Source organism: Apus apus, chromosome 9 (assembly GCF_020740795.1).
Source record: "Apus apus isolate bApuApu2 chromosome 9, bApuApu2.pri.cur, whole genome shotgun sequence".
NCBI classification, from domain to species: domain Eukaryota; kingdom Metazoa; phylum Chordata; class Aves; order Apodiformes; family Apodidae; genus Apus; species Apus apus.
In genome coordinates this window covers 14,518,765-14,532,872 of record NC_067290.1, presented here as the reverse complement: position 1 = coordinate 14,532,872, position 14,108 = coordinate 14,518,765, and the positions used below count along the sequence as shown (strand labels likewise).

General features: G+C 44.7%; 2 protein-coding genes across 2 annotated transcripts in view; one reads left to right on the top strand and one right to left on the bottom strand.

Moving 5' to 3' along the window:
- The window catches only part of C9H3orf18 (chromosome 9 C3orf18 homolog), a 107,641-nt gene that overhangs the window by 37,453 nt on the left and 56,080 nt on the right, over positions 1-14,108 (top strand). The window lies entirely within an intron of this gene.
- The window catches only part of MAPKAPK3 (MAPK activated protein kinase 3), a 112,640-nt gene that overhangs the window by 87,764 nt on the left and 10,768 nt on the right, over positions 1-14,108 (bottom strand). The window contains exon 3 of the mRNA XM_051627533.1: positions 12,431-12,506. Within this exon, the coding sequence (XP_051483493.1) occupies positions 12,431-12,496 (66 nt within the window). The 5' untranslated portion in view covers positions 12,497-12,506. The remainder of the gene's footprint in view (positions 1-12,430; positions 12,507-14,108) is intronic.

Here is a 14,108-nt window from a genome sequence, read left to right as displayed (position 1 = left end):
TCCTAGGCTGACCAAAACCAACCTGTGTCAAGTGAGAAGCCTAAGCCAATTTTAGGCACAATGGGAAAGGAAGGGATTTTCTTTCTCTCCTGAATAAAGAAACAAAAAAAAAAACATTGAAAGAGAAAAACCTTTGGACTACTCGTTTTTGGCTAATTGCATCCATGGAAATAGCAATAGAAATGTCTACATGTGATGATGTCCTGGTCACCTTAAGCTGTTTTCTTCATCTCATCAGATTCATCACAGCCATCAGACTCAGATACATTTGGCACTGGGGCTATGGCTGTGACAGTCACAGCTGTGGAATAACAAGCTTTGAGTCAGCCTCAAGAAAGAAGCAAATGAGCCAGTACATTTCCAGTGACCCAGTAATAGTTTGTGTTTCCAGCGAGCTGTCTGCCTGGGGACCCACAGACATTAATAAACCCTCACAATCCCCAGCTGAGCCACAGTATCAGTACATCCTCTACTACACAGAGGAGAAACTGAGGCATCAGAGAACAGCGCTTGGCCCCAGTCATGCAGCAAGAAACAGAATCCAGATCACAAGATTGTAAACTGCAAACTCCTCCTCATTATCTGTAACACAAATGCAGATCCCCATGTAAGTAATTTCATTTAATCAACTGAAACTTGACCTATGGAGCACACAGTCTTTATATGCCTCTTAAAGCACATTATCAAACATTTTGTGCATCAGTACACAGTACTATGCTGTAACTGCCCTCTGAAGGCATACCTGAACTGGGACAATTTGGGGGGAGTCTGGGGTTACAGACTCTCTGGTCCCACTTCTCCATGGCTGAGAAGTTCTTTGCACTCCAAAAGGCACTTTCCTTACTGAAGCACAGAGCCCAGGGAGGACATGGCCCCTGGAGCAGACTGCTTGGCTGAGTTACTTGTGCTTCTGATAGGTAAGATAAAAAAATAAAAGGTGATCCTAGCATAAACCTAGTGAACTTGAGTTACATCAGGGATACATTTGGTCAATGATGCAAAATGATATTTCAGAGTGGCTTCCAAACGCCTGGCCCCAACGACTGAAGGAAGTCTTTGTCCCTTTCTAAAAGATCACATTAAAGGCCTTTGTAGCCTCTCCTGGTGCAGTGAGGGTTAATCCAGGCTAGTGGACAAGAAGGATGAAGATCAGCTCATCTTTTCCATCCAAGCACAGCCTGCTACAGAAAATGCTAGTTTCTCCATGCTTGGTGTCTCTGTGACTTCCAGGAACAGTGAGCTAAACTCAGCTGCTCTTCCCAGCACCAGCTGAGGGGGCGGCAGGGGATGGAACACAGCCCTGTTCTTGGAAGGCAGGAAAAAATAAGGCTCTGGCAAAGCTGTGCAAACTCTCCTCTCTCTCTCCCCCTGAAAAGCCTTTTTCAGCATCAATAATTCCCCACGGTGTGGCTGGGTTGGTTTTTCCTTTTATCAAATAAACATAGGAGCAATGCAAGAACACTGCAGGCAATTCTCAAGCAGAGAGAGGTTAAGTTAATCAAATAAATAAATTATAAGCTCCACTCCATGAGCTCCCACACGCCCTGTGATTTCACTCAGCTTAGTGCATGACCTACTGTACTCCTTAACATTTTCATGTTATATAAACACAGAAAGCTATAGAATGATACAGCTCACAGAAACTATTTTTGGCTGCTTTATCTTGATGAAATATGAATTACAAGGGAAGAGTGGATATTTGGACTTCTCCCAGCCTGGCTCACTGTGAAGGGAGCAGACAGTAACCTCTTTGCTATTATTCTGTGGAAACAAACATCTTTTAGAGATGACAAGTATCTGGCTTGTAGGTACACTACTCAATGAGACTCAGGGAAACAGAGCAGTCACCAGCTGAGAGGAATCTGAGGATAGCCTCGAGGCACATAGAAAAGAAAAACAGGAATCAGACTGAGTTTGTTTCATGGTTCCCACAAGCTGTCCTTGAAATAAAAGGCAGCAGCACTGAGCAGGGAATACAGGGAGGAAACCTGCTGCAAAGTCTGCAGTCAGCAGTGCAGCTGGATGAGAATTCACAGCAGCTTTTTTTCAGCCTCAGGTCTGGTCCTGCTGGAAAAGAAAAGAAAGCCTGGGTGTCCCATGTTGGTGGGCCTCAACTGAGCCCCCAGCAAAGTGGCTCCCTTGTCAGGCATCTTGAACAAAGGGTCTGGGAATGCATGGGCCCCGCAGCAGCTCAGACCAACAGCTGGTCATCCCAGGGCTGTGGCACACTGCCACAGAGGCACTGCAGGAGAAGCTGTTCCCTGAGATAGACAGTAGCTGTTCAGCAGATAAGACGTCTGTCTCCAGCACAATCAGTCTCTCACCTATTACAAGTGTTCCACATACTTGAAACACTATGGTTTTCTGTTTGCTCAGTGGCTTTTTCACCCACTGGACAGAAGGAAAATGCAAATCTGCATGGCTACCCAGGACTATGGATTCCCTGCAATGCTGAGGCCACAGATGCACATTTAGAACACAAGCAGACTTCATTGTTATCTTTCATGGATTTCACGGCTATAAAAAAGCCCACCACCCAGGGAATGGCACAGAAAGCCATGTAGAGTCAGCAGCAAACAAGATGACCAGTTTACAGGTTGCTGAACATTTTCCACTTTTCATTTTCTAGGTTATCAGGTGACTTTTAGTCTCTGCTAACTTCAATTAGAAACAGGAAGCACAGTTGGGCACATGGCTCATTTTTAGCTGCATGAAGCTGTGATGAACCAGCTACTTGCCTATAAATCAATATAGATGTGCTGATTTACACTCTGAGAGAAATCAGTTCATTAGCTGAAGTTAAATGGAGGCCCAAGCCACACCATTTAAATTTGAACTGTGCTTTTGAACATCCTGTTCAGCCCAGGAACTAGGATTTGCTTGGTGCCTTCCTATATTTAGCATACAGTAATGTAATTGGAGCAACAAAATTAGACCTGCAAATAGACTGGTTTCTCAGTACTTAATCAAGGACCTTTTCCTAGAACTGGAGAGGGCTGAAATTAAAAGAAAGGAATGTGTGGTAATCAGTGCCATGGAGGCAGGAGGAAACCACCATGAGTTTAAACTCCAAATACACATTCTGGCCAGCTGAATGTACCCTTGTTTAAATTAAATGTGGCTTCAGAGTGACCTAGGCCAGAGATTGCATGAAACACATCAGAGCGCACAGTCCACGTACCAGGAATTACTGAGCAGATACAACTCTTGGGGTCTGGCAATTTCCTTATAATAAGAATGTTCTCAGACCCCTGTCCTTAATGGATGAAGGAAATGAGGGAACTCTGCAATAACACTGACTTGTTTCTGTCAGTGACTTTGACTCAATAGGTATAGAAAGGAGTGTTCAAAAGACAAATCCAGTGTGTAAACAGCAAAATGCACACAACAGGCAGTGATCACACCGCAGCAGCACTTAACAACAAAGAGAGGAAACAAGGCAGGAGCCCATGACACTGCAATAATTCAAATTCACTATTAATAGGTCGTACATGATAAAACAGAAGAGTCTGTTTTCTGTCCTTTTCTTCTTAACCTTCTAATTTTTACTGGGGGGCTAAAGAGGAGAATTAGATTTTTAAAAAATACCTTTTATCTGTCACCAGTTTCCCAAAGAAAATCCTCTCTTCTCATTCTAACCTAACAACTGCCAGAAGAACAAAGAAGATACTCTGTAAGCAGAAACACAGACATTTAGGAAGTGCTGAAATGCTTCAGAAGCTGTCAAAGCTTGCAGCTGACAGTGAGTGAAAGGGAGCTTCATTTTTATGTATTTCTGTAATACCAGCATCACAAGCCTCACAGTGCCAGTTAGGACATACAAAGACATGGATGAAGAGCTAAGTCAGAGCAAGGGCTTTTAAAATGTAATTTTGAGACTTATTTTATAGCTTTGGCAAGACCCTCGAGATGTTATTTGTACCTCCCAATCCCCTTCACCTCTCAATGTCTGCAACTGTTTGGCAAACAGCCTGTCACGCACGGAGTAAATGCCTAGAAACATCCTCTGAACAGCTTTTGTCAACAAAATTTTAGGATTGAATTTACATTCCACATGCAGAAGCTACGGACTCCTCTTGGCAATTTTTTCCTGTGTAACGTGGGATCTCTACTGGAGCAGGACAGATGAGGTAGAAAAATTGAGAGTTCCCCTGGACTGCTTTCATACACTGCATTCCCACCCCATCCTCCCAGAAGCTGAGGACATAGCAGGAAAAGTGAAAAAGCAAGGAGAGAAATAGGATAGGGGAACCAGACAACAGAAGCACAGATTTAAATCAGCCATTGTGCCTTTGATTCACTCCGAGGCAAGACAGCTGAGAAGGAACAAGTCAGCTAGCTCCTCTCCCTGCTTCACCCTGCAGTGGAACAGCAGCACTGGGCTCTAAAGCTGAACAAAAAAATCACTTGCTCTGAGCTCCAGATTCCAAGAATTGATTATGTAAAACCACATCAGGGAAGGCATTTCTTGTATGGCGCAGATCTTTTTCAGTGCAGGGCTACAAACATTAGAGCGTAATTAAGCTCCCATAAATATTAATAATTCCATTTGTAATTCCATTTCTAGTTCTTTTCCTTGTATTCATCTAATAATTACTATTGCTTTCACATCATCCTTAAGTATACCAGCTTGATGGCAGGAACAAAAGATCAGGCCAATAATCTTATTTGTAGTGAATGGTGATGAATAATATCAGGTGCAAATTGCAAAGTGTGAGAGTGCAGAAACTGCCTGCCCTAACCTCTGAGTAAACCTAACAACACAAAAGCCTCTCTGATATTCCCAGGTACTTGCATTTCCTAGAAAACGGAGAAGAAATAATTCACTCTTAAATTACAAACCACTCACTAGAGATGTAAGTACATTTGAAAAAGACATGTCAGATGCAATTCAGGGAAACACATTTAAGGTTTTAAGAAAAGCCAAGTTACCTTTCTCTCCAGGCAACACTAAGGAAACAGAAGTGGAATTACCACCTGTGCCATTCTGGTGAGCCTAGTAAAGCTGAGGACAGCAGAGCTGTAATGGAGGGGAAATGAAAATCCTGTGAGACAAAGCTGATGGGGAGGCGAGGGACTGTGCAGACATACAGACAATACATATATTTTATCATATAACTCAAAGCAGAATCAGCACATTAACTAGTTCAATGCTTCACCCTTGGCCTTGCCTTCTTTTTCTCCCCAAAGGTAGGCTGCTCCTTTGAACAGGCTTTCCCTTACTGCTGCCTCCTTTTTTAGCCAGGAGCTCAAAGGCACAGGCTGGTAAGTGGCATGCAGACATGTCTTCCTGGATCTTTGAAGATCTTCCTTGGACAATAGCTCTCACTTTTATGTTCCTATTTGTTAAGCAGGAGCAGTCTGGGCTTTTGCATCTCATCCAGGCCTTTAGCCCAGAGTGGGAGAGCCCTTATCAGCACCCCAGTGGAGACACAGCCAGCATGCAGAAAGACCTTCTTATAGTTAATGTTAGAAATCCTCTTCTTTTTTGAGCAGGTGCAAAGGTGGGAAAGTTCCCTCAGCTCACAGGCTTGCTGTCACAGGCATCTGAGCCCTGCAGCTGGGCAGTGTCATGGCAAGCACAAAAGTTCAGCATTGAGCATATATTTCTTCTGTACAGACTCCACACTCCCTTCCTAGCCCATTAAAAGTGGAATTAACTGCATCAGCATCTGAATCATCATTCAGAACTTTTCCAAAGGAAATTAATTTTTAAGTAAGCAGAAGCTTAACTCACCGGTGGACAGAATGTCCAAGAATAACCACCACACTACCACCTCCCACTGACAGTTAATCCAAAATACTGCTCTGGGGGATGATGGCTTTGAATTTCAGCCAGCTCACTTCCCTCTCAAACCAGACGCACTTTGTGGCCTTTGTTTGACCCAGAGGCTAGCAAGTTTGCTGATGATATCAAGCTGTGTGGTGTGGTTGACACCCTTGAGGGAAGGGATGCCACCCAGAGGGACCGTGACAGGCTGGAAAGGTGAGCCAGTGTCAGCATCATGAAGTTCAACAAGGCCAAGTGCAAGGTCCTGCCCCTGGGTCAGCACAACCCCAGGCACAAGTACAGGCTGGGGGGAGAATGACTGGAGAGCAGTCCTGAGGAGAAGGACTTGGGGGTGGTAGTAGATGAGAAGCTCAACATAGAATCATAGAATCCTAGGGGTTGGAAAGGACCTCGAAAGATCATCTAGTCCAACCCCCCTGCCAGAGCAGGGTCACCTAGAGTACATCACACAGGAAGGCATCCAGGCGGGTTTTGAATGTCTCCAGCGAAGGAGACTCCACAACCTCTCTGGGCAGCCTGTTCCAGTGCTCTGTCACTCTTACAGTAAAAAAATTTTTCCTGATATTCATCTTAAACCTCCTATGCTCCAACTTGTATCCATTACCCCTTGTCCTATCACTGGTCTTCACTGAAAAAAGCTTAACTCCATCGTCTTGACACTCACCCTTTACATATTTGTAAACATTGATGAGGTCACCCCTCAGTCTCCTTTTCTCCAAACTAAAGAGACCCAGCTCCCTCAGCCTTTCCTCATAAGGGAGATGTTCCACTCCCTTAATCATCCTTGTGGCTCTGCGCTGGACTCTTTCAAGCACTTCCCTGTCCTTCTTGAACTGAGGGGCCCAGAACTGGACACAATATTCCAGATGTGGCCTTACCAATGCAGAATAGAGGGGGAGGAGAACCTCTCTTGACCTACTAACCACACCCTTTCTAATGCACCCCAGGATGCCATTGGCCTTCTTAGCCACAAGGGCACACTGCTGACTCATGGTCATCCTCCTGTCTACCAGGACCCCCAGATCCCTTTCACCCACACTGCTCTCCAGCAGGTCAGCCCCCAACCTGTACTGGTGCATGGCGTTTTTCTTCCCCAAATGCAAAACTCTACACTTGCTCTTGTTAAACTTCATCAGGTTTTTCCCCGCCCAAGTCTCCAGCCTGTCTAAGTCTCTCTGAATGGCAGCACAGCCTTCTGGTGTGTCAGCCATTCCTCCCAGCTTGGTGTCATCAGCAAACTTGCTGAGGGTACATTCTGTGCCCTCATCCAGGTCATTGATGAAGATATTGAACAACACCGGTCCCAGTACCGACCCCTGAGGGACTCCACTAGTCACAGGCCTCCAACTAGATTCTGCCCCATTGACTACAACTCTCTGACTTCTTCCTTTCAACCAGTTCTTGATCCACCTCACTGCCTGATCATCAAACCCATACTTGATCAACTTATCTACAAGGATGCTGTGGGAGACGGTGTCAAATGCTTTACTGAAATCAAGATAGACCACATCTACCGCTCTACCATCATCTATCCACCTAGTAATTTCCTCATAGAAGGCTATGAGGTTAGTCAAACATGACTTACCCTTGGTAAAACCATGTTGACTGCTCTTGATGACCCCCATCTCCTTGATATGTCTAGAGATAGTGCCAAGGACAAGTTGTTCCATCACCTTTCCAGGGATGGAGGTGAGGCTGACCGGTCTATAGTTACCCGGGTCCTCCTTCTTGCCCTTCTTGTAGACTGGAGTGACATTTGCTATCCTCCAGTCCTCAGGCACCTCTCCAGTTACCCATGACTTACCGAAGATGATGGAGAGTGGACTAGCAATGACCTCCGCCAGCTCCCTCAGCACCCTTGGATGCATTTCATCCGGACCCATCGATTTATGGATGTCCAGATTATGCAACTGATCCCTAACCCAATCCTCATCTACTATGTCCTCACCTATCTTGACTACTTCTGGGGTTATATGAGCCACCAGTGTGAGCTGGAGCCCAGAGAGCCAGTTGTGTCCTGGGCTGCATCAAGTGAAGTGTGGCCAGCAGGGCCAGGGAGGGGATTCTGCTCCTCTACTGTGCTCTGGTGAGAACCCACCTGGAATACTGTGTACAGCTCTGGAACCTTCAGCACAGGAAAGACGTGGACCTGTTGGAGAGAGTCCAGAGAAGGGCCATCAAGATTATCCAAGGGCTGGAGCACCTCTGCTGTGAAGACAGGCTGAGAGAGTTGGGGCTGTTCAGCCTGAAGAAGAGAAGGCTCCGGGGAGACCTCAGAGCACCTTCTGGTGTCTGAAGGGGCTACAGGAAAGCTGGGGAGGGGCTTTTCACCAGAGAGGGCAGTGAAAGGACGAAAGGTAATGGTTTTAAACTGAAACAGGGAAGATTTAGGTTTGACATCAGGAAGAAATTCTTCACCATGAGGGTAGGAAAGGTGCTGGAATAGGTTGCCCAGGAAGGTTGTGGAAGCTCCCTCCCTGGAGATGTTCAAGGCCAGGTTGGATGAGGCCTGTGCAGCCTGGTCTAGTGGGAGGTGTCCCTGCTCATAGCAGAGAGATTGGAACCTGATGATTTGTAAGGTCCCTTCCAACCTTAACCATTCTATGATATCATGATTTTTTGATTCAATGGCTCTGAATGAGCTATTCCTAAAAAAGCTGAAGAGTCATTCTGTCCTATAAGAGTCAAGAGAGGCCTTAAATCCAGCAGGTACACAAAGGGATCATGTCCCCACAGGCCTTGTCCCTAAGTCCACAGAGAAAGAAGGAACTGGGAAAGAAGTCTTTCACTCTAAACTCCGCACATTATGGTTTTGCCTGACTAATCCAGTTTTCCTTTTGCCATATTGAAATCCCAGCCAAAAATCCAGTGTCCTGGATTTTCCCAGTATTAAAAATTGTTATCTGCAAACCTCTTGTTTTCTTAGCACCTTCATGGGGCCACTTTTCTGCAAGTTATCGGAAGATGTACTTTCTAAAATGCTTATTACTAGTCAGTGTTTTATAATACTTCTTCTTGAGGCCTAGTAATTTAGAAATTAATTAAATATCCTCCTGTGATTCTAGCATATTATTCTGCTGTCATCCAAACACAGACCAGAAATACTTACTAAATGTTTCTACTTATTTTCATCATCATTAACAATTGCACAATTTCCAATTTAAAGAGGCCTTATACAATTCTTTTTCTGTTTCAAGCAGAATGTTTAATTTCTTTATCATCCATGAAGATAGCAGCCAAGGATAATTTTACATTTTCCTTTTCATTTCCAGTCTTCTATTAACTGTGTCCTTCTCCCCCTAGCCTTCCACATTGCTTTTTTTTTGTTTGTTCCTAATGCTGTCTTCCCCACTGAACAATGATCAGCTTTTACGAAGATGCCTCTTTCCTGAGGGCAGAATCATGGCTCTTTGCCATATCATGCACTGTTATAAAATAATACCTAATTCTAATACCTTTTCCCTATAAAAAACTCCCCAGGTTTAATACAAAAAGTCTTTTAACATTAAGTAAATTAGATGTTACATTATGAGTTGGGCAAGTATTTTTATTTAGATTTATCTTTAACAAGGTACCAGTCATGCAGATACTACCAAGTTCCAATCCAGCTCTGAAACCCTTTGCTCTCAGATGTGCTGGCTCTGTTAAAATACTACTCAATGATTTCTCAGAGCTCAACCAGCTCATAAATCCTTCCACTCTGAAAGGCTGCACCTGCTGATTTGCGTAACCATCACAAACTTATCTTTTCTGGATGCAGATTCCTGGACTTCAGTTGCACAACAGCCACTGAGTCAGTGTGGCAGCAGGGACTAACATGAACCTCCAGCCCCACCACAAAGTGAGAACATGTCTGCTCTCCTTGCCACCCTCCCATTGCTTTCACAGGGTGCTGGGTTTAGAGTTATGCCTTAAAAAAATGCTTCCAAAATGGGTGTGAAAGAAAGGGAAGAAAAAGATCATGATTGGAAAACAGCAGAGAGGGACAAAGTAGGAGCCTGAATTCTGCACAGTAATGACCATGATGCAGGCTGGGAGCTGGGGATTGAGATCCCACTGCCCCTGGGGGACTCCAGCAAAGACAAAAGGAAAATCAAGGAAAGAGATAATCAATGAAAGAAATAGAAATATCATGTTTGATCTCTCTTTTGGGACAAAACCTTCTTAGGCAGAACTCTAAGGAGAAAAATAAGAATGAAAAAAGGTCAGATAAACTACTGCATTTACTGAAAGACTTTTAACTTCTAGGACCATGTACATATCTGCCAGGCCACCCAAGAAGAAATTGTTGCTTTCAGAATTCAGTTAAGTATTTGGTCAAACTGCTCCCTCCTGGCACTTTCACTGAACCATCCTGTGCAAAGCGAAAGATAAACCCTCTCTGAATGGACAGTCCCAACTGAGCAAGATTCCTCCAGCCAGCTGAAGCTGACCCACCAACACTTCTGCCCAGGAAACTGAGGTTTTCATGAGCACAGTTAAAGCTGATGGAGATGGGGCTTGGCAAATGAAAGGGTGCAGTGTGGGTCTTGACTCGGGACACGAAGGATGGCCCCCTCTGGGAAGGAATCTTAAGGATTAGAAAAGTATATGATGGGAGGTTGCAAACAAGAAACTAGAGGCACACCTTCCTAAATGCGTGAAACTGAACATTTTCAGTGGCCACTGTCTCATGACCTGCCCTTGACTCCAGTACAGATAATAATGGCTGGTGCTAATACCTATGGTTGCTATTGCTGCTGCCTGTGCATGAGGGCAATAGAAATCTGGGAACCCCTGGCACAGGTTACAACCACAGGCTGAATTCCTCTTTGATACCACTTAAGCCAACATGAGTTCTGAGAAACTGTTGCCACATGTTCTCTCCATGACGCACTGCTTAACAAGCAGCTCTTACTTTGTGCTGGCTTCAGCTTCAGAGTGATTTCAGTGCATGGGCCCATATTCAATGCTTTGCAGCAGAGTGACTTGGACCTGGGTGCCTGCAGCAAAGCCAGCATCTATCAAGAGAGCTACATGCTCTACTGGCATATAAACAGCAACAACAGTACTCAGGTCTGCTCGTCTCTATTGGAAACATCCACCTACACAACAAAACCAGGAACACTTAGGTCATTTGGGTCCAACTTAAACTCTCTCATCCAAGACAAGTCTGTCCCAAAGCCTTAAAAAAACCAACACCTCTCATCTCTGAGACTGATGACAGCCTGGGTTAGCACACAACCACCACTTTGGCCAGGTTATCTGGCTGATACATTACCTGTGAGATGGCCTTACTTACAGTTCCATCACTCCATAAGATGTGAAGGGCTGTTTTCACCACTGGTCAGATACACCACAAAAATCAAAAGGCATCTTCCCATTCCCCTCACCTGCCATGACTTATTACAGACCACAGAGTTCTCCAGGAATGAAACTCTACTGACAGTCATCAGGGTATTCTGTGCTATTACCCAGAATAAAATGCAGTCTCTGCAGGCAAGTGTTTTTAGATTAGCACCCTGATCAATCACCCAGGAGCAGTTTTAATGCTTTGTTAGGTTCCCTCCTGTGCAGAGGGAACTTGGAGGAGGAGTTAGTGTAAGGATGCTTGCCATAATGGGAATTCTCTGAGTAAACCAAAGAGCTTTTGTCCTTCTTTCTGGAGTCTGTCTTGTTCTCTTCTGAGTAACTTCATCTGATGAACTTCGAAATGTGCTACACAGACTCCTCCTTACCCAAATTTTCAGGAAGGAGAAGTCAGTAATGAAAAAGCCATTTACGAGAAAATATGGGTTTTGTGGGAGCTTATGGAGCTTCCACGGCATGTAGTCTTTGTGGTACGTGACTATTTACTTTTGCTCTAGCTGTACTTTTAGCTTTCATCACTAACAGCCACATTCCTCTTTTTTTTTTTTTTTCTCATTTAAAACTACTCAGTGTTAACTAAAATAAGTTTTAACTTGAAAAGCTAAATGACTTCTAAGAGGAGAAAGATTCTTTAGGCAGCATTCACTAACCAATCCTGATGAGTCAGGCTAAAGCCAAAAGGCCCATTTCTTCAGATTGTCACACATCAATCCCTCCTGCTCACATGGAGCTCTCCAGCCCTGAGAGCTGCAGCTACTTCTCCTAAAAGTTTGTACGTCAGATATTTACATCAGTGTTTACTAGATACCCAGGGGTTTTACAGCTTCAGCTGTGAGGGAAGCATGTTCACTAAATGCATTATAAAAACCACAGACACAGAACAAAGCAAGAGACAACAGCCCAAGAATACTCCTCTTGCATGGAGCATAACAGGATGAGAGAGCCTTGGGCAACCCCCCATTCTTTCCTTGCACAACATGGTTTTAAGGCACTCCTAGAAATTCCTTTCAAATAAGCCCCAGCTCAGAGGGCAGTGTGTAAAGCAGGAGTTGTGTGCCCACCATACAGCACATTAGAAACAGACAGCAATTTCCACCTGCCAGAGCTTGCCCCAAGTGTTGTGCTTCATTTGGTTAGTGCCTCAAGGTATATTGGGCCTGCTGGGCCCATCAGAATAGAAAAGGGCATAAAAGTGTGTCATTCCTTCGCCCCAGCACAGAAGATCTTACACAGTTACCACAGGGCACAACACTGATCACGTAAGGATCTTAAAGCAGAGGAATTACTTACCTTAAGTGACACTCGCAGCTGATAGAGGATTTTGCCAGACTTGTGAACCACTTCAGCTCCGTTCATGCCATCGAAACTGGTTTAAAGAAAGCAAAAAACAGGTAATCTCACTCTGTAGGAATATCTTCTTCCAGGAAAAACTTATTCAATAAATAACATATCTGGATTTTATTTTTTTTACTAATTCAAAACAAGACTAATACAGGCTGTTGCTGCCTATATCAACCCAGCTAAATGCAGACACCAAACTGAAATTCTGAGGACAGGAATGTCTTTGAGGGCTAATGGTGATGGCAAGATACATTCCCATCTGGATCTGACTTACCCTCATTTCTCAGTGCCCAGATTGCTCTGCTGGAGGACCCAGCATTTTCTAGGCTTGTAGGCTTATATCCTATGACTCTACCAAATTTCTTCTGCTGTCCTTTCAAAGATCAGTGGCACAGGGTTTGATCTCTCCCTCCTTTTAGTAAAAAACAAACAAAAAAACAAACCCTCTCTGCTCCTTTCTCCAGGGCAGCTGAGGTAATTTTCAGCAGTTCCTTGTTAACTGCCTGCTTCTTCATTTTCTAGAGCTCCTAAGCTCCCCTGCCTAGAAGGGGCAGGGGAGCTTATGGAAGGCATATCCCTCCTGGCTTATGCTCCCTGGAAGGCAGGGGAGACTTACATTGCGACTTCCTGTAGGATATGGACAATGGCTACTTCTCTATTTTTAAATCCAGTACACTCTTTTTTCACTTATTCCTCAAAATGGAAAGAATTAAACACTTGTTTCTGGGTGATGCAACAGGTCCTGACCTGTAGTAACTCAGTGGGAACCAGGAACTATTACCACCCCAAAGATGAGAACCTGCTGATGTGCTGTGAAGGAGGAGTTACAATGCTTCTGGAACCATACCCCTAACTTTCCCTTCCCCTTCATTCTGTCCCTGCTTTGCCTGACGAAATCCTAAGAGAATAAACTGTACTTGGCAGCTTCCCAAGCAGCTGGAAGAATGGACTTGTCCTGCTCAGAGCTGTGTTCCCTGCTCACTCGGACAAGCTGTGTGTTTCACTGGCAGGTACAGCTAGCGCCTTCTCTCTGCAGCATCACTAAATGCTGTGCATTTATGGCCACCACAAAAGGCATTTGTGCATGACAGGTTCCTGAGTCCGCAGAGGGTCCCTGCCATCTCCTGCTGTGAAGGCTGATCAACCTCAAAAAGGCTATGAGAAGTTTTCCCCATTTTTGCGGGTTCAATAAGCCTTGCTGTGCAGGACTACTCAGGTGCTTTGCTTTTCCTTGTTGCCCTGTTGAATCCACACTCCGCAAAGATGGCTCTAGTGCTCGAAAAGAGCCACAGGTTGTCTACAGATGCCTCAGGTGAGGAATTAATCTGGAGAGCAAATGCTGGTACTTAAAGAAGTGGAGAGACAGGAGGAGCTCAGGCCACGGCCAGATCACTCTCTGAGGGAGAGTCTCACTATTGCACTTCACACTGCTTATACAGCAGCTTGTGGCACAGACAGGCACTTCCTTGGGACACAAATGTGATGGGAAGCCCTCCTGGTTTTATGTCTCAGTGCATCTTTGCACATTCAAACACCACCAAACCATAGGAGGACCATGTGCATTTTGGGGACTGAAACCAAGGCCCAGCACTGCTCATTTACAGAGCACCAGACTGAGTCATCCCAC